Below are 25,148 nucleotides of genomic sequence, written 5' to 3'. Positions count from 1 at the left end.
CCAGTACGGTAGCCCTGTGGCTAAAGTCATCGCCTTGCATGCGCCATATGGACTCTGGTGAGTGTCCCAGCTGCTCGAGCTGCCTTCCAGCTCCCTGCTTGTGGCCCAGGAAAGCAGTAGAGGATGGCGGAAAGCCTTGGGACCCTGCACCCACAAGGCAGACTCAGAAGAAGCTCCTGGCTCCTGGCTTCAGATCAGTTCAATTTTGGCCGTTGAAGGCCACTTGGGGAGTGAACCGACAGACAGATCTTTCTGTTTTTCGTTCTCTCTGCAAATCTCACTTTCCAATAAAAATAAATAAGTCTTTAAAAAAAAAGTAACACAAGGAGTCAATACTGTGATCCAAAGGGTTAATCCACCACCAGTACCACCAGTGACACTGACATCCCACATGAAATACCAGTTTGAGTCCCAGATGCTCCACTTCTGATCTAGCTCCCTACTAATGTACCTAGGAAAGCAGCAGAAGACAGCTTAAGTGCTTGGACCTCCGCACTCATATGGGAGATCTGGGCAGACTTCGTGGTGCTTGGCATTGGTCTGGGCTCAACCCTGGCTGTTGTGGCCATGTGGAGAATGAACTAGAACGACCTCTCTGCCTCTCCCTTTCTAACTCTGCTCTTCAAATAAATAAAAAAATAAATAAATTTGAAGAAAGTAACAAAAGGCCAGTTAAAAGTGAAGACAAGAGGGGTTTCTCAATTCTAAAGCATCAATTACAGGGTATCTTATGTTAAGGTGATTGTTTCCCCTTTCACCTCTCTTCCTTTTAATGGAGCTGAAGAATACAGGCATGGATAAATACTTTTAACGTTCTCAAACTTAACCTTACTAGTAGTAACCAGAGACCTAAGAAAGCAGCGGGATAGAGCATTTCATAGAAACATAATTAGCACATACAAAGCTGGATAACCAGGTAATACATTTTTATACTATTTTGTATAAAATAATTAGACAAACAGAACTTCAGAGAAAAATAATTTATATAAAAATGGGAATTTCTTTTTGGGAAAATTACAAATACAGCTATTCAGAAAGGCTAGAACACAAACCTACATCCTCCAGAAACAACCTAAATAGAAAACAAGAAAAAGACAATTCCACATCAAAAAATAAATTTCATCAGCAACTCAATCAGTCTAATACCTAAGTTGATGTGCATAAGACCAACTAAAAATGCTATCTGGGTAAATTCTAATAGCAAAAATTTAAACTCCAAGGGCCCATCACGTCTTCTATTTACTGATCACCTATAAATGCTTACCTAAAGAACAAGCTATTCCAAATACCTGCAATTAACAAATATGCAAATATATAATCATTCTCTCCCTTCGATGAGAAAGACAGTGAACACCTTTATTTTAAACTGAGGCACCAGTTTAACAGGGCAAGGATTAAAGAGCAGAGAAGCCTCCAATCCAGTTTGGGCTGTGTGACAAGAAAATCCAGCTTGAGAACACAAGAAACTAGGTCAAAGGAAAAGAGATTAAACACCAACAAATCACATCCCTCTTTACTTACTACTAAACGGCTGATTAAATTTGCCTATTTCACACTACATTTGCAATACAATTTCATGCTGACACATCCTATATACAAGTTCAAGAAAACAGATTCTAACAAATGTTGTTCTAGACAGGGTCTGGGTGGCACCAAACACAAAAGCATTGTAACATATTTTTTTTCCACTCTCAAAAATTAGAGGAAAAATTTAATTTTCTTATACTACCACGATAAGCAAGCCTCTTTAAAAAAAAAAAAGTTAACTGTAGGGCCCGATGCAACAGCTCAATTGGCTAAATTCTCTCCTTGCACACACCGTGATCGGGCACCAGTGTCCCAGCTGCTCCACTTTCCATCCAGCTACCTGCCTGAGGCCTGAGAAAAGCAGCAGAGAATGCCCCAAAGCCTTGTGACCCTGCACCCATGTAAGAGACCCAGAGAAGCTCCTGGCTCCTGGCTTTGGATAGGCTCATGAACCAATGGATGAAAGATCTTTCCCTCTATCTCTTTCAATCTGCCTTTCCAATAAAAATAATTTTTTTAAAAAGTTACTGTTAGTATCCTGTATCACTTTACATAAAATACATGCTTGTGCAATGGCTCAACAGGCTAATTCTCCACATTCAGGCACCAGCATCCCATATGGCAGAGAATGACCCAAAGCCTTGGGACCCTGCATCCGTGTGGGAGACCGGAAGAGGTTCCTGGTTCCCTGCTTCGGGATTAGCACAGCACCGGCCGTTGCGCTCACTTGGGGAGTGAATCATCGGACAGAAGATCTTTCTCTGTGTATCTGACTTTGTAATTAAAAATAAATAAATCTTTAAAAAAAAAAAAAGAAATGAGGGGTCTCTAAGAAATTCATAGAAAACTATTATTTTAATTTTGCAGAGAGGTAACTCCAATCCACTGGTTCCCTCTCCAAATGCCAGCTATGGTTAGGAAGTGAAAGGTTAGTCAGGAGCAAAGAATTCAATGTAGATCCCCCCACTCCCACAAGGGTTTTTCAAAAGTTCATGGATAATAAAATTAAAAGTTCATTTTCAAGCAAAAAAAACTGAAATCCAAGTAAAACTGCTAAAAATAAACAAGCTGCATGAGCTTTTGAAGATTCCTTCTCTTTCTATCCGCCTTTCAAATAATTTTAAAAACTCAAAAAATCCAAATTTGAAAGAAACACATATAAGCAAAGACAAGCAAGCAAAATTTTTCTTAAATTATGTCTTATACCATAGCGTAAAAGTATTGTTATCAGTCCTAGGAACTTTCAATTTGTAATGAACACTTGACAGAAATCATGTATGCTCAGGAATCATGTATGCCTCTGACTTTTATAATATATATTTCTATACATTTAAACATTTGTAGAAAAGAGAAGAACTCTAGAAGTAACACTTACACACGAAGGTCTCCACATGTGTGCACAAGTCTCCACATTTAGGACAGCGCAGCTGGTTTCCGCCTTTCCCAGAATTCCCAGAGCTTGATTTTTTACTGCTTCCCTCACTGACTGATTTCTAATGTTTGTGGAAGAGGAAAGAAAAAGTGTCAATTTAAACAGCCATTTTATTTGTAACTTAAATGTAAACTATGTAATTCGCACTTTTATAATTTTAATGATTTTTTAGAATGAAATCAGTGTAGTTTACATCTCTACTATCAACAGCGTCAAGATGTATTTACCACAAAAATCAAATCAATTCTTTCATCAATTCTTACATACAGCTGTATTTGTCTGTAGTCCCTTACAAGGGATATGCCATCACGTGGAATAAATAGCTTGCTTTCAATGGCTCATGGAGTACTATGAAAAAAGTTATTGTAAGTTAAAAAAAAAACCTGCATTTAATTTTGGTGAAGTTAAATTAGGAGTTACTATCATGGCAGGTAATAACTCTTTAACAGTCTTGTAACTAAATTTTTTCTCTCTAAATCAGGAATAATTTCACCTACATCAGAGTTGTTGTTAGAACAAAGCATGGATATGGAAGTTCCTAACCTTTTGTCTCATATAATATTAACTCAAACATCAATTAAATTCTCATAATGCAAAAAATTGATAATTCACTGACCCCCAACATAGTTACTAATCATATACTTGCCACCTACAGTGCAGCTCAACACAAAGCAGTAACAGAAAGCCAAGATTTTTAAAGAAGGAAATAGTTTATCCTGAGTTGTATGAAAGCAGAAAAGGATAACTATTCCTAACTCAAGCTTACTGACTGACAACCTAGATTTTTTGGCAGTTCTCTACTACTTTGGGACATCAGAATCTTAATTAGGGCTTACCAAGTGCAACCCTATAAAAGCATTTTATGGTTCAAACTGAAACATAAAATAAAGTTGTTCTATTCTTCAGATCATTTTATACATCTCAAACTTCCTACAAAAAACATAAACACAATACCTCATTTAACTACTCACAGGAGGGAACTCTAACAGATGTAAGTACCAGTGAGAGGAAAACCTTACCTTGTTTCCATCTCCAGAGCCATCTTTACTTGTCCCATCTTTCGAGGCAAAGTACGTGGGTGTTTCAGAGAAGGTTCTAAGAGGGGCTCTGCGCAGGATCTGAGTCTCAAAGGTCCCAAACCTTCCTAAAACTGGCACATGAATGCGACCGCAAGAAATGCCTGCAAACAAAGCAAAATCTATCAGCCTACACATCAAATATTGACACAGGTCAAAAATTCCTCTGGAGACAAAACTTTAGCACACAGGAGGGTGAAGACAGCCAGTTTCCACAGCAGTAGCATAAACTAATTGAGAAAATAGTGGCAAGCATCAGAGGCAAAGTCCTCTCAAAAGCAAGCCAAGCCAAAACCTCTGGAAGATTCTACATAAATAAAAGTATTTCTTGGGGCCAGCGCCACAGGTTAATCCTCCACTTTTAGGTGCTAGCATCCTATATGAGCATTGGTTCATGTCCTGGTTGCTCTACTCCCCATACCTCCCTGCCTGTTGGCCTGAAAAAGCACTAAAAGATGGCCCAAAACCTTGGGACCCTACACCCATGTACCGGACCCAGATGGAACTCCTGGCTTCAGATCAGCTCAGTTCTGGCCATTGTGGCCATTTGGGGAATAAATCTTCCAATAGATGGAAGATCTTTCTCTCCGTCTCTCCTTTCCTCTCTAGATATGACTTCAAACAAAATTCTTTCTGGATCTATCCTTTGGAAGGGCTCTGCATAATAACAATGTGTGGTTCTCAAAGTTTGAGAGGAGTTCAACACCTGTTCACCTGTAAGGCTCTGAAAAGGGTTATTTATGTCCTATTATTTGTCTTATGCTACCTCTATCAATGAGAATAAGCACCTGACAGTTCATTCCTGTTTATCTCTTTGATTATGTTAGGATAACATCTGTAACTACTGGGTTCAAGCAGTTCTCAGAAATATTAGAATAAGTACATTTTAGGGATAAGAACAGGAAAATTAGTTCACTATATTTAACTTTCTATACCCAATCTTGAACTAAGTATCTTCCAAGAATGTTGTACACATATACAACTGATTCAACTTAACAGATAGGCCAATCTATATTTCAGAAGTATAAAGAAACTATTGGAAAAATTTTAAAACCATTATCAAATGCAACGACAGTATTTAAGTGATGAATCAGCTACTCAGGTTAAACGCTCACTTAAGCACCTGATTTCTAATCTCTGACAAATTAGAAAAAAAAAAACTGACAAAAATCTCACCAATAACACCAGTACCCTAAACTACTTTTACTGATCTCTAAATGTAATTTCATGGGCTTCGTGAATTCTGAATACTTCTTAATAAAAGCAACATCATTCCAAAAATGTTTTAAAATGTTTGATGAGCATTCATTAAGACTAGTCTGCTTGTCTAAAGAGGAACATGTCAGGAAAAGTGAAATGCTGATTAAGAAATGTTCTGCAAATAAAAATGATTTATTGCCTATTTACTTTGCCTTATTTAATTTATACTATATCTGACCATCAAAAAGAGGGAGAATTAAAATGTAACTAAAGGGGCCAAAATGTAGCACAACCAGCTAATCTGCTGCTAACACTGGCATCCCACATCTATTCGAGTGCTGATTTCAGTCCCAACTGCCCTGCTTCCAACTCAGCTTCTTGTTAATAAGGCTAAGAAAGCAGTGGATCAAGACCAGCACAATAGCTCACCTAGCTAATTCCTCCAACTGCAAGTGCAAGCATTCCATATGGGCACTGGTTCGTGTCTCAGCTGCTCCACTTTCAATTCTGCTCCCTTTTATTGGCCTGGGAGATCAGTTAAGGATGGCCTAAAGCCTTGGGACGCTGCACCCATGCAAGAGACCCGGAAGAAGCTCCTGGCTCCTGGGGTACTAGTCTATATGTTCTATTTTTCATCCTCTGCTATGGTACCAGATGTCCTCTGCAGGCCCAAATGGGAGATCAGGAAGAAGCTCCTGGCTTTAGATCAGCTCAGCTCTGGCCATAGCGGGCTTTGGGGGAGTGGCACAGAGGATGGAAGAGCTTTCTCTACTTCACTTTCTCTGTAAATATGCCTTTCCCATAAAAATAAATCTTTTTTTTAGGTAGTGGATGATGGCCCAAGTCCTTGGTCCCCTGCCACCGTGAGACCCAAATGGAGCTCCTGCACCCTGGCTTCAGGCTGGCCAAGCTTCCAGCTGCTGCAACATTTAGAGTGAAACACTGGATGAAGATTTCTATCACTCTGTCTTTCATATTTAAGCTGTATTTTTCTTGGAAAGGCAGATTTACAGAGAGGAGATACAAAGAGAAAAATCTTCTATCCACTGGTTCACTCCACAAATGGCCACAATGGCCAGAGCTGAGCCAATCTGAAGCCAGGAGTTTCTTCAGCCTTCCACACAAATACATGGTCCTAAGGCTTTCGGCCATCCTCTACTGCTTTCCCAGGCCACAAGCAGAGCGCTGGATGGGAAGTGGAGCATCTAGGACACAAACCAGTGCCCTTATAGGATCCCAGTGCCTGCAGGTGGATGATTAGGCAATTGAGCCATTAAACCTGCCCCTCAAATAAATACATCTTGCAAAAAAAAGTAAAATCTAGCTGAAAATTGTTAAGGTAAGCACATTACATAATGCTGTGGTAATTATGGGTGCCAACATGTCCGAGCATCTTTCCATCTTCCTTTATGAGGTGACACCATTGAAATAGGCAATAACTGAAGGCAGTCAGAGAATAAGGGAGTTAAAAACTTCCAATCAAATTCAGACCAAGTATTATCATTCAATAACTTCATATATGCAAAACACATTAAAAAAATATGCAGCAGGAGTGTGTATTTGGCCAATGTTAAACTGTGGCTTGGGATACCTGAATCCCATTTTGAAGCGGTTGGGGTTGACTTCCAGCTTGGAACAAGCTTCCTGCTGGTCCTGGCTACAGTAGCTAGGCCCCTGCTGCCCACACAGGAGACCTGGGCTGGGATCCTGGTTCCCTGCTTGGCCCTATTCTAGTATTTGGGGAGTAAATGAATGGGTGGAGGTTCTCTCTGACTAAACAATAGCAATTTGATTAGAAGAAAAAGGACATTTTTAATTTTTGTTTTACCGTAGGTTTCATGGTCAAACAAAACAGTGAGGAAAATTAAATTGAATTTACAATTGATCAGAAGGAACACAGAGCCAGAATCAACATGTCAAAATAGTAAATAACTTTAAAATACATATTTAAAATCTTAAAGTATCAACAGTTTTAAAAACTAACACTGCATTTCAGAACAGCTCTGAAATTTCCCCTCTGTTTATAACTGTACAACTTCCCTACAACTTCTTGCTAGATCATACATATTTTGATGGGATTCTTAACTCTATTGTTTGCAAAAATAATAAACCAGCCAATCTTCAATTTTGACTTTTCTCCTTCCTCTCGCTTCCTGTCTCCAAGAATCTTAAAAACAACCCTCCTAAAATTCTTTAAATCCTTAAAAAAAAAAATTCTTATCGTCTTGTAGGCTCAAGTAACATTAGTCTTCCATGTAGAAAATACTTACATAAATAAGGCTTGGGAAAGTGCCAAGTACAAAACTTTGCTATTTCATTGTAATGCAAAACGGTAATTACAGAATGATACTGAAAACTGTCATATTTGAAGCTTAGTTTATTCCTTTATAGGAAAAGCAATGGTTGTGTATTTCTGAAAATCTCCAGCAAACTGACCAACGAATGACTTAATAAATAAGTAAGTAGTAACTGTTAAATAAGGCATTCATTTGTGTAGCTACATTTAAATTTTAAAACAATGGTGGCTTGAAAAGAAAAAATTGCTTATCCGTATGACTCACACATGCAGTTTCCAAGGACTCTGGGCAAGAAAGAACTTTCTCAACATCTGCTTGCCAAAGAGATCACACACACACTTGGTCCACCTCTTAGGGCACTGTCTACCCCACTGGACTTACACATCAGGGTTAGTATTCACCACTTGTACCCCTCACCAAATAAATACCAAATACATAGGCTAAACAGGTCATCTTCAAGGGTTTGCAAATCACCTTTCTGAAACTGATACCCCTACTTGTTGAAGTTCAACAAGGTTTCAGAACTAAACTCACTTCCTTACATTCATCTACTCTTTAATCCTTCCTGTGTGGCCAACACAAACTGCTAGCATATACATTTAGTAATGACAAGGATTATTAAGTAACCTAAAAATTAGGAGGAGACTTATTTATTCAGGGGTCCTAAACTGGTAAACTCTCCCATCCCCCCAAAAAACACATCTGTCAACAAGCTGGTGGATTCTAACAGGATTTTGCCTCACAGCTTGACAAGTCCTAGGTTTGGGGAAAGAGAGTAGGAAAAAAAGAAACGGCTTTCTTTTCCGGAATCTCTTGGCTGCAGTGCCACCACTCTTTCACAGTTCCTGATAAACAGAGAGGAGCGGTAAACACGCGCCACCTCTCAGGAGGAAAACGGTTTTTGATGCCAAGTTGGGAACGCCAACGAACGAATGGACTGTTGACAGCCCTGAGAGCTTCGAAAACAATCGCAGCCAGCGTTTCCCCAAAGTCCTGGGCGGCTGTCCGGCGCGCCCCGAGCCTCTCCCAGCGCCGGCACCCTGCGCACCCCCTACCCTGCTTTTAGGTCCCCACGTCGAGGGGTGTTTCACAATGACAGTGACACCTGGTGCTCCGGGCGGCCAGCACCAGAACTGGCCAGCTGGACGAGCCCTCACCATCAGGCCATAGGGAGATCCCTGAAGTGACAGCCCCTGGACCAGGTTCCCGGAGCGCTGTCTGGAGAAGGGGGAAATGAGGAATCTTCTTAAAGTCGCATTTTGCACCTTGAAAGGTTTCTGCCAAGCGGCCTCAGGTTCCTGTCCTAAAGTCAGTGTGCGGCCAAACCAACACCAGGGCTCTGCCTTCAAATCCGACCAACAGCGAAGGAGAAGGGTGCCGGATGAAGCGCCATGCCTCCCCTCACAACCCCTGGGACCGGGTGCAGGCCTCGTGCCCTCCCCGGGGTCGCGCCCCCAGCCCTCACTTCGTCGGCCGCTTCACTACGCCAGGGCCAAAGGGGTAAGGCGGGCGGTGGGGGGGGGGTTTGCTTGGTTACCTCTCTGCGCCGAGGCGAGAGAAGAGGTGAAGAGCCGGGCCGCCACCGCGCCGCAAGTACAAGCGCCGCAGCTGGACATCTCCGCGGGGCCTAGGCCGGGGCCCAACGGCCCGACTCCTACCCGCCGCGTGCCCTTCCCTGGTGCCGAGCCGCCCCCTCTCCGGTCCTAGAGTCGGTGTAGAGTTCACCCTCCTGGCAGCAGGACCTTCGTGCACTTGATGCTCCACCACCGTCGCACCCGAAAGACACCTACTCTTCCTCCCTTCCCCCTCTCCTACCCCCCTCCTTCCCTCCCCCGCCTACCGGGCCCGGGGAGCGTGCGCGCGCCTGCGTCCTAGGCCCAGGCTGGGGGTGGGCAGGCGTCGCCTCTACGTGCGTGAGACACCAACGTGGGGCGAGGGCGAGGGGGCGGTGACCTGGGCACCAATGAGCGCACTATGTCAAGCGGCTAGCCCCAAGTGGCGGGACTGCAGGGCCGGACGAGCAGTTTTTTTCCGGAAGCTCATCTAGCCCAGTCTGGAAAAGTTTGTTTTTTTGGTGGGGGGGGGGACATCGGGTGTAAGGAAACTATCGCGGAGAGGTGCGTGCTGGGAGATGTAGTTTCTATATGATTGTCAGTGACTGGTCTGAAAGGTGGGACTGGTGGTTTAACTGGCACCCCGCGAGTGTCTATAATGATTTGGCAGCCCGTTCCTTCCCTCTTGTAACGTGGAAGTGGTATTTTTTTCACGGGGTCCACCAAACACCCACTGTTGAGTGATGACAACTTTGCTTGTTCCTTCCAGTCTGGTGGCGATGAAGTTTTTGGCTGTTCCTGAATGCTGTCGTTTGAGTGGTCCTCTAGATTTAATCACGCATCAGTCATTAAAGTCCTTCCTTTAGAGTCCGTGCGCTTCTTACTGGACCTGTTTGCCCCTTGTCACCTCAAGCCGACAGACCAGCTGCAGAAAAGGGAGGAGGCTGGTGATGAATCAGAACTTTGACCCATTTGGCCTGGGACCAGGCTGGGTATTTCTCTTGTTTAAAGTCCTCAGCAACTCTGAGCCCTGGAAAAGTTGCTTGCTGAGCTTGCCTGGCTTCTAAGTTTCCAGGGACTCAGGGAGGGCAGTAAGCCTGGTTGGAGACCTAGTCAGAGGAGCCAGGTAGTTCTAGCAGCCTCCCACCCTCGGCCTTTTCTTGGGACTCCCTCAACTTAAAATGGCAGAAACCAGAAGAAAACCAGGGTCTTCACTCACCAAGACCAGGGCCTCCCTTATCTGCCTCCATCAGGAGAATTTGGGGAGTGGGGGAGAAGTTATCCAATATTTTCAAATTATGCCTTTAGAATCTGAGAAACTATAGACCCGTAGTTAGGGTGCAGGAAACAAACACATCTCCCCAACCTCCTCTCCCAAGCCACTCCGAGGTCAACCACAGCAGCCCTGCTTTTAGCTTTTATTTATCTTTTATTGGGTTTTTGTTTGAAGATAATAGAATTTTTTGATTCAGAGACAAATCTCTCTTTAGAAATGAACTAAGGTCACAGAACCTAAAAGCCAATTTTAATTATTTTTATCTCACTCCTGTCTTTTTTCAATTACATTTATGTTTTTTTCTTCTTCTAAAGAGGTTGCTTTGCTAAAATCTGTAGATGGATGTAAAACAAGCTGAATGAGAAGTGTAGTCATGGCTCAGCTTGGAGCACACTCCAGGAAGCCTGGATATGCAAAGGACTAGACTTCTCATTCGTACACTCAACTAATGTTTACTGAGTTCCAGTTACTTGCCAAGTAGTGAGGAAGCAACAATGACCTCAAGAAGTCTCTCCTCTTTTGGAGCACCCATTCTGGAGACCATAAAATAAGCAAAATCAAAGTATTTGCCAGTGATATGATGGCATGAAAATATCCCTATATTGTTCTATAATGCTTCCTAGCGGCTAAAGTCCTCACCTTGCACGCGCTGGAATCCCATATGGGCTCCGGTTCTAATCCCAGCAGGATTGATCCCTGTTTCCCATCCAGCTCCCTGCTTGTAGCCTGGGAAAGCAGTCAAGGATGGACCAAAGCTTTGGGATCCTGCACCCGCGTGGGAGACCTGGAAGAGGCTCCTAGCTTCGGATTGGCTCAGTTCCAGCTATTGCAGCCACTTGGGGAGTGAATCATCAGATGGAATATCTTCCTCTCTATTTTTCCTCCTCTCTATATATCTACCTTTCCAAAATAAATAAATAAATCTTTAAACAAACAGCAACAACAACAAAAATCGCAGAAACAAAATGTTTCCTTGTATTACTAACAGGAGACGTGAGCATTTTATTTTACTAATTGGCTGTTAATTTGTGTGTTTAACTGGACTATGAACTCTGAAAACAAGTGTGTGTTTGGGCTGAATCCATAGTAGAAATTCTGTGAATATTTGATTATAAATACTTGTCTTTCAGCCATACTTCTGCTTGGTAGAAATCTGGAATGATGTATTCATAAGATCTTATACATGAGTAGAACAAATGACGATTTGCTATAATGACATGAATCCTACAGATTTCTCCACTGGTTAATACAACTTACTACATGTCTAGAGAAGAATTCCTGGGAGTTGTCTGACTAGCAAAGTATAGACTTTGCCCTAGAAAATCCAAAAGAGAGGGAGTTGTACACAACTCGGGTTAACTTTCCCTTGATGTGAGCAAAGGTCATGTGGCTTTGGCATCAGGCCTAGTTTCATCATAACAGCAACACAAATTGACTATTTTCAAGTCAATCCCCTCTGAAACTACGTTCTGTGGGTCAGAATATCCCTGGAAAAATGGGACCAACACCCAACAAGCATGGATTGGAGCACTCAGCTTTGTGCTAGGCTCTTTCTGATATCATGGAAGCCTTATACTAGGAGTCAAAGTGGAGAACTTAAGTTGTGGGGGCAGGGATGAAACAAGACCTCCCAAGTACTATTTGAACACAGATGGGTATCAAGTTTAAATAGCATCAATGTTGGGAATGTTTCAGATATCAGCGCTGATTTTTTTTTTTACTTGGCTGTTTGACAACCGGAGCATATTCCATTTTATGGATGTCCGTACCCTGATTTGAAATTCACAAGTTAGAACAATCCTTGCTCCAGGATGTGGCCGAGTACCTATGAGGTCAAGCAGAACTTGGGGTATGAATAGAGTGGGGAGCTCCAGAGGCCCACTTAGGATTTCTTGTCTGGTTGGCTATTTCCAGCAAGTCATCCTCTCAAGTTCTAGACTCAAGCATTGGGCCATTGGACATCTTCCCTGCAGTAAAATGGGTCTGCTATCAGGAAAGAAATGCCAAATACTTGATGTCATCATATCTTATCTGACTGGTTACTGTTGCTTAAAAAGAAAGTCCAGAGAAAGTTTCCAGCTCAAATAATTTCATTCAAGGAACTGAGTTATTTACCTTTTGTCAACCATAGAGCTGAAAGCATATAGCATTTTTATACTCTCATTTTATGAAAAACTTTTCTGCTTCTTTTTTGCCTTCCAGCATTGTAAACATCAGGAGTTTTATGACACATACTTTTAAAGGTAATAGTCAGTGAGTCATCCAGTATAAGGTGCTGCTTTTCAGATGAGAAAAAAAGAGATGTGATCAGAGTTTTAGGATGAGTCAAAAACAGAGAGTAGAGTCCACATTCCTGATTTTAAAATTGCTTCTCTAAGGTCCAGCTCAATTGGTTAATACTCCACCTCCAAGAGCTTGGATGCCATATAGGCACTGATTGGTGTCCCGGCTGCTCCATTTCCCATCAGCTTCCTGCTTGTGGCCTGAGAAAGCAGTCAAGGACGGCTCAAAGCCTTGGGACCCTGCACCCGTGCAGGAGACCTGGAAGAAGCTCCTGGCTCCTGGCTTCAGGTTGGCTCAGCTCCAGCCACTGCAGCCACTTGGAGAATGAACCAGTGGACAAAGGATCCTTTTCCTTAGCCTAGTGGCTAAAGTCCTTGGCTTGCATTCACTGGGATCCCATATGGGTGCTGGTTCTAATCTGGCGGCCCTGCTTCCCATCCTGCTCCCTGCTTGTGGCCTGGGAAAGCAGATAATGACGGCCCAAAGCCTTGGGACCCTGCACCTGCATAGGATTCCTGGAATAGCCTGCTGGCTTCAGATTGGCTCAGCTTCAGCTGTTGTAGCCGCTTGGGGAGTGAATCATTGGACAAAAGAACTTTCTCTCTGTCTCTTCTCCTCTCTGTATATCTGACTTTCTAATTAAACAAAAATCTTTAAAATTTCAAAGTCTCAACTCTGTGCTCTTCAGGGACTAACAATGGACACCCAGAAGGATGTTCAGCCTCCCAAGCAGCAGCCAATGATTTATATTTGTGGGGAATGTCACACTGAAAATGAGATAAAGTTCAAGGATACAATCAGAAGCACAGAATATGGGTATAGAATGATATACAAGAAGACAACAAAAAGATTGATGGTTTTTGATGCTCGATGAAACATGCCAATTCAGAGAAATGTCCTTATTTGTACTTGGTTTTGCTGTTAATTTTTCTTTCTCACTGTTGTATAGCTTTTGATGTAGCATACTTGTCTTTTTGAACTACATGTGATTTCCCTTCTAAAACCGTATTGTATTTACGGGTCTTTTAATATAAGGGAATACATGACTGTTAATTTTATTGTTTATGTAATCTGATACAAAATGAATGTTAAAATTATTTTCTCAAAACTATCCTTACATTCAAAACCTAGAATCATGTGGGGTTCTTGTGAAATATGCAGATGTTTTAGAGCCCTCTGAAAGACTCATTAAATAAGTTCCTTGAAAATCACACACACACACACACACACACACACACACAGTCTCATCCTCCTCCTTCACCAGAAATTCTGGTAAGATTCTCAGTGAGCCATCTTCTGCTGAAAATCATTGCATCTTTCTTTAAAGATTTATTTTGGTTTTTTTATGATTAGTTAAAGATTTATTTATTTTTATTGGAAAGGCAGATATACAGAGAGAAGAGACAGGAAGATCTTCCATCCAAGGGTTCATCCCTAAGTGGCCACAATGACCAATGCTGAGCTGATTCAAAACCAAGAGCCAGGAGCTTCTTCTGGGTCTCCCATGCAAGTGCAGCATCCCAAGGCTCTGGATCATTCTCTACTGCTTTCCCAAGCCACAGCAGGGAGCTGGACGGGAAGTGGAGCAGCCGGGACACGAACCAGTGCCCATATGGCATCCCAATGCATGCAAGGTGAGGACTTTAGCCACTAGGCTACCATGCCGAGCCCTCCCCTTTTTTTTTAAATCTGAGGATTCTTTGAAAAGATTTTTATTTATTTGAAAGTCAGAGTTACAAAGAGAGACAGATCTTCCCTCCAATGGTCTACTCCCCCAGATGACCACAATGGCCAGGACTGAATCAGATTAAAGTCAAGAGCCAGGAGGTTCATGCAGGTCTCCTATGTGGGTACAAGTGTCCAAGGGTCCAAGGACTTGGGCAATCCTCCACTACTTTCCCAGGCCATCAACAGGAAGCCGCATGAAAAGTGGAGCAGCCAGGACTTGAACCAGTGCCTGCGTGGGATGCCAGCATTGCAGGCAAAGGCTTAGCTCTCTCTATGTCATGATGCCAGCTCCCCAGCGCCTGCAAAGGATGCTCTATTACATCTCGGTACTACACACACACACACACACACACACACACACACACACCCCAACCCCAAGATTTTGGTAAAATAGTCTGCAGTGGGTCCCCAGATCTATTTATTTTTCTTTTCTTTTTCTTTCTTTCTTTCTTTCTTTCTTTCTTTCTTTTTTTTTTTTTTTTTTTTACTTTTATTGAAAAGGCAGATATACAGACAGCAGGAGAGACAGAGAGGAAGATCTTCCGTCCGATGGTTTACTCCCCAAGTGGCCGCAATGGCTGGAGCTGAACCAGTCCAAAGCCAGGAAGGAGCACTTCGGGGTCTCCCACACAGGTGCAGGGTCCCAAAGCCTTGGGCTGTCCTCGACTGCTTTCTCAGGCCACAAGCAGGAAGCTTGATGGGAAGCAGGTCCGTTGGGATTAGAACCGGCGCCCATATGGGATCCTGGTGCGTGCAAGGTGAAGACTTTAATCACTACGCTATCGTGTGGGACCCCCCGTATCTATTTTTCTTATTAGGATGCTGGAACCAGGAAATGCCAATATTAGCAGAAATGGAAGATTTGGTCCAAATGTAGGGACGGAAGCTTCTGGCTTTGTTTCTCTAGTTCTCTTTGAATTACCTCCAGTTGCCATCACTTTCTCCCTCTGGTAGTTTCTCACAAATCTTGGTATTGTGACAAAGTGGAGAGGACTGCCGGGAGGTGCTCACCAGCTTTTCGTCCTGCCCTAGGGGCTGGCCAGTGTGAGTTAAGCATTTGTTTCTGTCTTGTCCTTCACCTTTACATTGACCAGATGAACAGCAGGTGGCAGTGCCTCACTGTGACTTCCCTCTGAATCCTTGGAGTCTGAGCGGGGACGGGGCTGGGGGTGTGGAATGGTTTTAGAAACTCAACTGACGTGACTCATGCTGTTTCACATCTTCAGGCAAGACCCAGGGAATACTTGCTGATATTCTCTAAGGGCATAGATGCCAAAGAGAGCATAATTGTATGGCTACCAGCTGGGTTGCTTTTCAGCTGGGTAATCCCTGCCATGTTCCAGAAGTCTACTCTTGGGCCTTATTCCTTCCCTACCACACCTCCCTTTTTAAAGTATTTATTTGAAAGGCAGAGTAACTGAGGGAGAGAGATGGAGATACTCCATTCTCTGGTTCACACCCCAGAATGTACCAAACAGTTACTGCTGGGCCAGGCTAAAGGGAGGAGCCAGAACTAAATCAGGGTCTCCATCACCGGAATAGTGGGGGTGCACCTGTCCCATGGTATGCATCAGCAGGAAACGGGAAAGAGGAGTGGAGCTGGGACTTGAAGAACCTAGGCAGTCTGATAGAGAATGTGGATGCCCCAAGTGGTGCCCCAACGACTGCACCAAATAATAATAGTAGTGATATTTGCTTAACGTTAGTAATTATTTGTTTCTTGCAAGCAATGTTTATTGATACTCAACCACCCACGGGGCTGAGGATGTGAAATAGTACCTAGGTTAACTTGGGCAATAAATTTAAAATAAGGGGAAAAGGCTTCCAGCCATGAGAACTTGTTCACACAAGCCAGGCTGCAGAAGGTGGTGGTGTCCACAGGAGTTCCTTGTAATTTTTGCCTACTGGAAGGACAAAAAGGAGTAGGCGGTATCAGCTGCGGTCTCACGGCAGACAGACCTGATTGTTGGGCCACCAAGGATAAATTAAGAGAACAGCATATACAGTCTGAAAGTGGAATGGGGACCTAAATATCCATCCCCATCAGTGGAGTTACAACAAAAAATATCATGGGGGCCAGCATTTAGCTCAATTCTAAGTGAGCCTAATTCTCCACCTGTAACAACGGCATCCTATGTGGGCACCAATTAATTGAGACCATCCAGGCCTGCTGAGGTCTTGGCCACACCTTCAGGTGGGTGGCACCAGCATTACCTACCCATTTTCTTTTTTTTTTCTAATCTTTTTTTTATTGTATTTTTTGACAATCTGTACATAGTTAATTAGGGTAAAAAAGGTTCAAGGGCTATAGGAAAGTGGGTAAGACTATTATTTCCATATTGTTTCCGTCATGTTTAAAGGGAGGTATTAAGGGAGATGGCCCACCCAATTTCTTACCCATCCCAGGTTCCAGATGTAGGGCATGCTCCGAGGTTCTTGCTCAAGTGGTTTTGATAGTTCACCAGTTATGAATCGCTGCCAATCTTGCCACTCCAAGCACAATGAGGTCTTTGAAGAATCCACTGATTGACATAGTCCATCATAGAGTCTCCATTTGCCCCATATTTCTCTGCCAACATATAGCTGAGATGGTTAATGACCTGTTCTGTCTTCTGTCTTTTCATGGTTAGGGTTCTGAGTCCAGCATTTCGATTGGGGCGATCTCCAAAGAAACTTTGGTTGAGGTGTTCTCAGACCAGATTCTTGTGTGTACTAGCAAGTACAGGGCCCAGCACAGTCCATTGCCCTGATCAGCTGGTGGTTGCGATCGCTGGGTTGGTTCTGTTTTCAGCCCCGACTTCCACTGGAACCAATGGGTGTTGCAGTCCAGCCTGGTTCTACCCAGCATATACTTGGCCCTCGCATAAACCAGTGGGAGCTGCAGCCTAGCTGGAGCGACCCGCAATAACCCCCACCAAGCCCACCCCCTACCCTGGTTTGCCAGTATGTGTAGCAGTAGCCCAGTCTGACCCACACCCCATTTGGCTCTCGTACATGTCAATGGGTATTAAAGCTTTGTTCCATCTAACCAGTTCCACTATGCAGCCCACACAGATGCTGTTCGGTATCTGTCTAGCCACCCCAGCCCCTGTCCTAGTTTTCTTGCCCTCCCGTGGAAGTGGTAACCCAAGGGGGAGGAGCCCACTATTTCCCTCCCAGGCCTCTCCCGGATTATGCTCTCTCCAGGTAGTTCTGTGGTTTGACTTGACAGAATTAGATCCCAGTGCCAGCTTCTGCCAGCTGATGCTGTGGCTACGCCCAAACAACCCTCACCCACTCTAATTTTGTTTGCACCAGTAGGAATAATCAGCCCAGCCTGGCTTTTCCCTGATCTGGTCCACATGAGGCGCACAGGTGTTGTAGCCCTGCCCAGTCTGGTCTGCCCCCATCCCAGTTCACGCTCTCCAGTGGGAGTAGCTGTCCAGCAAAGGAACCACCCTTTATTCCCCTGCCGGCTCTGCCCTCTCCCTTCCTGGTTCTCACGCATGCTGGTTGGGCGCTGCGGTCACATCTGGTACAGGCAACCTCACCTTGGCATTCCGTATTGTGCACTAGTTTCTTTTTTTAACATATTTTATTATTATACCTCAAATACCAAAAATGATAGAAGCAGCATATAAAGTAAAATTATAAAGCAGCTTAACACATAAATAAAGATAGAAAGATTCTTGACAAAATGTTGTTAAGTCTTGCCTGGCAAAACTTAAAATGATAATACTTCAAGACAATATATATATTGTGCACTAGTTTTTGCTGCGACCGAACCTGGCTTGACCCACACTCTGTTCTGGTGCTTGAATTTGCCAGTGGGTGATGAGAACTGATTCAGCCTGGTCTTCCCCTGATCCATGCCAAATGTATGCCAGTGGGTAACTTTCCATGGCCTGTTCTGGGCTGTTTCCTATCATGTTTCTTGCACTTACCTGCTGGGTCTGTGTCCTACCAGAGGAGTTGCTCAGGCTCCTCCATCAGAACCTCTCCCAATGCCAGATTTTGTGCATACCAGTGGGTCCATGAGCCAGCCCTACTCAGTTCACCTCCTGTCCTAGCAGGAACAGTGACTTTTCCTGACTCACCTTCAACCCAAACTGGTCCTTGCTGTTGGATGTTTCAGCCCATCCATGGCTCGTCCATACCCACATATGGCTCACACATGGCTCAGTAGGGGTTGAGACCTTGCCTAGTCCATCCCCCATCTACCCTGGTCCTCCAGGAAACCAGAGGGTGTTGGAGTCTGACCCGGCTCGGTGTATCCAATCCCAGTCCACACTTGTGCCAAGAGAGACTACAACCATTTCCTGATCAGAACGCAGCCACCATTCCAGGTCACGTGCCCCTTGGTGGGAACCTCAACCCAGCTAGGGTTGTAACCAGCCATAGATCATGCACCTGCCAGTGGTTGCTCTGACTCAGCTTGGCTCAGCCCCTCACCTGTCCCAACCTCTGCTTTAGATACTGTGGCTTAGCGTTCCTGGCTCACGCAGACCAGTAGGTGCAAGAGCCTAGCTCGGCATGACCTGTGCTCCATCCTGGTCTCTAGTTTTGCTTGTGGGCTAAGGTTTGGTCAGTCCTGCCTGGTCCAACCTGTTCCATTACCAATTGACACATCACCCAGCTGTTGGAGCTACTTTGCTCAGCTTGTCTGACCCCCAGGTCTGGACCACATGTTTACCAGCGGGAGCTATGACCTGCCAAGGGAGTTTCCCAAGATCCTCCACTTAATCCACTCCCAGACCCAGTTCTCATACATGCCATTGGGTTTAGGCCAGCACCCGGCGTAGTCTAGCCTCCCATTTGGCCTTGTATGAACTGGTGAACGTTGCAGCCCGGCCCACCCCACACCCTATTCAGGATGCACATTTGGGTGCTGCTGCCTTGACCAGTCCAGACTGTTGTGGGTTCCTATACCTGTAATTGATTGCAGGCTCCTTGGTCACACCTAGCTTATTCCATCACCACCCTAACCCTCGAGCTAACCAGTGGGCTAGATTTCCACAGGGTTTGGCCCACAAATCCCTCACAGAATCTACCCCCGCATATGGTTCTGGAGTGTTAGTTAATGTAATGGCCATGCTCAATGTGACCCTTCTCCTGATCCATCATTATGTCAGGTAACAGGATATGATTCTGCTGGACAAGACCCAAGCCATAGCTTTTGCATGGACTGGTATTTGGTGGTCAGCATTGTTCAGTGATTACAAGTTTTTCAAAGGAAGAGTTACTGTCATTGGGAATCTTTACGATTGCTTCATGTCCTAGAAGCTCAGTGGGTTCAACCTGGAGCTACCTAAGCAGCGACTCAAAGAACCAAAACCCCAGAGCTGCCCGGTCGGGTGGCCAGCAGACGGAGGCTGGCACTAAATGGCACCCTGGCTGCCCAGGGACAGCTCACCACGTGCACGTGGTGGCTGGCGTCTGGGATCCAGGCATAAGATGCTTGCTCCTAAGCTCCCAGGCCCAAGGTTGCGCCCCTCCCCAGTCGCATTCACCACCCAATGAGGGCGGCAGGGCCCACCCATTTTCTAACTAATTGAGAGACCACCAATGGGGAACATCTTACCTGTAGCTTCCCCGCCCAACAAGGAGGGGTCAGGGAATGCTTAAAATTCCAAGACCCTGCCTCAAACCTTTGGTGTCTCTCTCCCTCCTCTTTCAAGAGGCACCCCACCTTCCGGCTTTCTCTCCGGAGGTGTTTTCCCCTTCCTTTTCCCTTCCCTGCTCACCTGGTCCTTTCACAAATAAACTTTTCTGTCTGCAACAGATTCCCGGCTTTTTATTTCTATACTAAGCTGAGGAAAGAACCCACCAGGCATTTCTGGTAACATTAATGTCCTCATTGCTGCACTTCCAAACCAGCTCCCTGCTTATGGCCTGGGAAAGCAACAGAGGATGGTCCCAAGCCTTGGGACCCTGCACCGTCATGGGAGACCCGGAAGAGGCTCCAGGCTCCTGGTTTCAGATTGACTCAGCTCTGGCTATTGAGGCCATTTGGGGAGTGAACCAGCAGATGGAAGATTCTCTCTCCTCCCTATAAATCTTTTGAGTAAAAAGAAATTAATATTTTTTAATTAGTATGAATGGAATAAATAGTTCCAGTGGAATGGGGGTGCGTCCAGCATACCAGTATTAGTGAAATGGTAAAATAAACACAGCAGTAAGGTTGCACTTCAAGAGTTAAGATAGCTAATGGTGAAAATATGAAGCGGCCACAGCCCCACCAGAAGGACAAACTCAACGATTAAGTTTGACAGATCTCAACCTTGTGTTAAATCAATATTCTGCTCACAGTAATGTATGGATTAAATAAAACGGTACAAAATACCCATACATTCAGTGAGGAATTCCAGCTGGATACGTGACCTGGGTATTTATGAGGAGCTATTTAATATATGCACATCCATTATGTTTTGAGGTAAAAAGAGGAAAAATACAGCACAATTTTTCTCTCTCTTGTTGAGGCACTATCATTTAAACATACACCTAGAATGATCTGAGTAAAATTCAGGTTTACAAGACACAAGCATGGCAAGTGTCAGATGCCAGGGGAACCATGTGTTTTTGAAAAGAAGTTCAAGAAGTGTGGTCCATGCTGTGGCATAGTAAGTTAAGCCTCCATCTGCAATGCCTATATCTCATATGGGTGCCAATTTGAGTTCTAGTTACTCCACTTCCAATCCAGCTCGTGCTAATATGCCTGAGAGATCAGTAGAGGATGACTCGAGTCCTTGGGTCCCTATAACCCATGTGGAAGATTCAGAAGATGCTTCATGCTCCTGGCTTCAGACTGGCTCAGCTCCAGCCATTATGTGACCATTTCGGGAGTGAAAAAGTGGGTGGAAGATCTGTCTCTCCCCATTATGTAAATCTGCCTTTAAAATTAAAAAAAAAAAAAAAAAAAAAAGGTCAAAATATTTTGAAAAAAAAAAAAAAAAAAAAGGAAGCCCCAGAGAGACAAACAGAGAATGCTGGGCCCGGCATGGTAGCCTAGCAGCTAAAGTCCTCGCCTTGTATGCGCCCCGGGATCCCATATTGGGCAACGGTTCTAATCTTGGCAGCTCTGCTTCCCATCCAGCTCCCTGCTTGTGGCCTGGGAAAGCAGTCGAGGACGGCCCAAAGCTTTGGGACCCTGCATCCACGTGGGAAACCTGAAAGAGGTTCCAGGTTCCAAGCTTCAGATCAGCCGCAACACCGGCCCGTTGCGGTCACTTGGGGAGTGAATCATCGGACAGAAGATCTTCCTCTCTGTCTCTCTTCCTCTCTGTATATCTGAGTTTGTAATAAGAATAATAAATCTTTACAAAAATGTTTTTCTTCTTAATTTTAAAGTTTGTTTTTTCCTTTATTTGAGAGGCATAAACATAGAGAACTCCCATCTGCTGGCTACCTCCCCAAATACTCTCAATAACTGGGGAGCTGAAACCAGAGCTTAGGGACTCAGTGCCAGTCTCCCACATGGCCAGCAGGAACAAAACTACTGGAGCATCATCATTGCCTTCAGGATCTGTGCCTTAGGAATCTGGAATCAGGAGTTAGAGCCCAGACACTGACATGGGATGCTAATTTCTTAACTGGCAGACCAAACAACTACCCCAATATACTTTTTTTTAAAAGATTTATTTTATTTTTATTACAAAGTCAGATATACAGAGAGGAGGAGAGACAGAGAGGAAGATCTTCCGTGCGATGATTCACTCCCCAAGTGACTACAATGGCTGGTACCGATCCGATGCCGGGAACCAGGAACCTCCTCCGGGTCTCCCACGCGGGTGCAGGGTCCCAAAGCTTTGGGCCGTCCTCAACTGCTTTCCCAGGCCACAAGCAGGGAGCTGGATGGGAAGTGGGGCTGCCGGGATTAGAAACGGTGCCCATATGGGATCCCAGTGCGTTCAAGGTGAGGACTTTAGCCACTAGGCCACACCGCCGGGCCCAAAAATATACTTTTTAAAAAAGATTTATTTTACTTCCATTGGAAAGGCAGATTCTCAAAAAAGAGGAGATACAGAAAGAAAGACCCTCTGTCTGCTGGCTCACTCTGCAAATGGCCACAATGCCCAGAGCTGAGTTGATCCAATCTGATGCTAGGAGCCTCTTCCAGGTCTGCCACATGGGTACAGGGTTCCCAGACTTCGGGCTATCCTTCACTGCTCTCTCAGGCCACAGATAGGAAACTGGCTGGGAAGCAGAGTAGCCAGGACACAAATTGGCACCCACATGGGATCCTAGCATGTGCAAAGGCAAGGTCCCTGAGGTCACTGAGCCATCACACCAGGCCCTCCAATATACTTTTCAAAATTTACTTTTTTTTTTTTTTTAAGTTTTACTTTCTTGAAAGGCAGAGAGCATTGAAGAAACAGTGATCATCCAGCTGCTGGCTCATTCTTCAAATGGCCTCCACAGCCAGCTCCCTACCCAACCAAAGTCAGAAACAAAACTCCATCCTGGATCACTCCCCCTAAATGTTAATAACAGTCAGGGCTGGGCCAAGTTAAAGCTGGGAACCGGTAACTCGATTTAGTTTCCCATTGTGTAGCAGGTACTTAGGATGCACTTTAATAGGAAGTTGGAATCAGGAATTGAGCAGCAACTTGAACTCAGGTACTCCAGTAAGGGATATTACCGTCTCAAATGAAGTTTCACCTTCTGCGTCCAACATCTATTCCCAATAAGCTGTGTGTGTGTGTGTGTGTGTGTGTGTGTGTGTGTGTGTGTGTGTAATGTAATAACAAGTGGAAATGACAGAAAAAAAAGTACCAAGTCATGAAACAAAACAGATTTCAAAGAGTGGGTGTCCTAGAGATCTCGTTTGATATACTTTAAATCTCTGTAAATTTGGAAATGAAAATCCTAAATTCTCAGTAACCCCTCAATGACCTGTTCACTACCCCCTGAAGCATTCACTTATTAGAGCAGCTCCCCCACCCATAAAGACTCTTTCTCCTGAAATGGCCATGACTGTGTAATAGACCATCCCTTTATGCTTCAGCTCCACCATGATCACAGTTGATCGAACTAGTGACAGAGCCCCAGTTCAAACTGGGCCAATCAAATTTGGGCTTTGAGATGGAACTCACACAAGGGCTGTCAATTGGGTGCCATTTTCTTGCTGAGGTTAGAGGAATGGGGTAAGCTATGAGAAACCAAGGATTCTGACAAAGAGAATGTTGTGGGCTAAGGAGTTGATTAGCCCTGGTTGGGCTGGGCAGGAACAGGAACTGGGCTTGTGGCTAAACACAGCTAGACTAATTAGACTCATCTGTATCCAATATCCTGGCTAAATAGGACGGTAGGACGTGAGTGGAAGAGTATATAAGGAGAGATGAAGCAGCAATAAAGAGAGACTTCGCAGACATCTGCCATCACTGGTCTCCTGTTGGTGCTTCTTCCCCAGACCCTCTCCCTGTCCACATTACTGGTCGGAGCAAGAGAACACCACTGAGAGGGAAGGGCTTCGGAGAAGGTGCTCTGTGATTTTAAGAGCCTGGCAACCAGGCTGATGGGGGAAAATGTGTCACCAGCATGTCTGGACAAGGACAATCTTCCTGAAGGTCAAGCAGAGCTGGAGGCAGTACAGGGATGGGTAGGGTTTTAGGCAAAAGGGATGAGCACCTTCTTTTTGAGACACCCTGATGTAGGCAGTAGGGTTAGCCCCTTTGTCTTCCTATCAATCAATTGATGTCTATCCTGGTACAACACCTGCAGAAGCTGAGTGATCAGTGTCCAGCAGGCTGAAGTGCAACCTCAGGGCTTTTGTGACATGCAATTGTGCTGTCCAATGGACAGTACAGGGGCAGGGAAAAATGTGAGTCAGTAGCAGATGGGTGACCCAGTCCTGGGAACTGTGCTCCTAGTTATGCTGGAAATTGTGGGTAGGACTTCAGAGATGTTCTAAAGTTGAATCAAGACTGGCTCCTGGGGCCCGGTACAGTAGCCTAGTGGTTAACGTTCTCGCCTTGGAAGTGTCTGAATCCTACATGGGTGCTGGTTCGTATTCCGGCTACTCCACATCCCTTCCAGCTTCCTGCTTGTGGCCTGGGAAAGCAGTCAAGGATGGCCCAAAGCAAAGCCTTGGGACCCTGCACCCACATGGGAGACCTGGAGGAAGTTCCTGGCTCCTAACTTTGGATTGGCACAATTCCAGTCCACCCATTGCAGTCACTTGGAAAGTGAACCAGTGGGTGGAAGATCTTTCTTTCCTTCTTTCTGTCTCTCCTTCTCTCTGTAAATCTGACTTTCCAATAAAAATATTTTTTTTTTTTTTAAGGAGAGGTCAGGCTGGGCGAGCGAATGGGAGCAAACATATGGTTCAAACAAATAAATCAAGTCTGCTTTTATAGTCTTGAAGTATTTCCTGAAGAGTCTGCACTATTAAATAAAGCCCTAACCTGTGATATCGTCCTCTTAGGTTTCAGCTCTGCTACCCTAGTTCAGACCATTTCATGTCCCAGCTGCTCCACTTCCCTTCCAGCTCCCGGCTTGTGGGCTTAAAAAGGGCCTTGTGGTTGGCACAGGTGTGGGTGTGTAGGAAACAGAATTCATGTCGAGGTGATGCATGACTTCCCATGGACATTGCCACAATTCTAACAGGTAGCAAGGGCGCTGAGATTGAGTTGTTTGAGGCAGAGAATGGGAGGACCTATAAGGGTCAGACCAAAGTACCAGTTCACCTAGGAAGACTGAGGTGGAGCAGTTAGCTTCGACCATCACCGAATACTACTCACAGGCACATATGAGGCTGGGATTGGGGCCCTCCTGGTAGGGCTGGATCAAGGTGCCCAC

The 25,148-nt window shown here is 44.7% G+C and overlaps 2 protein-coding genes across 3 annotated transcripts in view; one reads left to right on the top strand and one right to left on the bottom strand.

The window, feature by feature from the left end:
- CLPX (caseinolytic mitochondrial matrix peptidase chaperone subunit X) overlaps window positions 1-9,497 on the bottom strand; it is a 34,742-nt gene extending 25,245 nt beyond the window's left edge. The window contains exons 1-3 of one of the 2 annotated variants that reach the window (XM_004577981.3): window positions 9,070-9,497; window positions 3,979-4,139; window positions 2,903-3,020 (exon numbers count right to left, since the gene is read on the bottom strand). In XM_004577981.3, coding sequence (XP_004578038.2) covers window positions 2,903-3,020; window positions 3,979-4,139; window positions 9,070-9,148 — 358 coding nt within the window. In that variant the 5' untranslated portion in view covers window positions 9,149-9,497. The remainder of the gene's footprint in view (window positions 1-2,902; window positions 3,021-3,978; window positions 4,140-9,069) is intronic. The other variant, XM_004577980.3, reaches the window with a different exon arrangement.
- A 3,844-nt stretch (window positions 9,498-13,341) lies between these two features.
- LOC101517211 (DNA-directed RNA polymerases I, II, and III subunit RPABC4-like) lies at window positions 13,342-13,555 on the top strand. Its single transcript, XM_036495641.2, has one exon. The coding sequence runs from the start codon at window positions 13,342-13,344 to the stop codon at window positions 13,516-13,518; it is 177 nt and encodes a 58-aa protein (XP_036351534.1). The 3' UTR covers window positions 13,519-13,555.
- The last annotated feature ends 11,593 nt before the right edge of the window (window positions 13,556-25,148 follow it).

Source organism: Ochotona princeps, chromosome 6 (genome assembly GCF_030435755.1).
Source record: "Ochotona princeps isolate mOchPri1 chromosome 6, mOchPri1.hap1, whole genome shotgun sequence".
Classification (NCBI taxonomy): Eukaryota; Metazoa; Chordata; class Mammalia; order Lagomorpha; family Ochotonidae; genus Ochotona; species Ochotona princeps.
The sequence above is the reverse complement of the archived record's forward strand: the minus strand, read 5'-3'. Positions and strand labels throughout refer to the sequence as shown.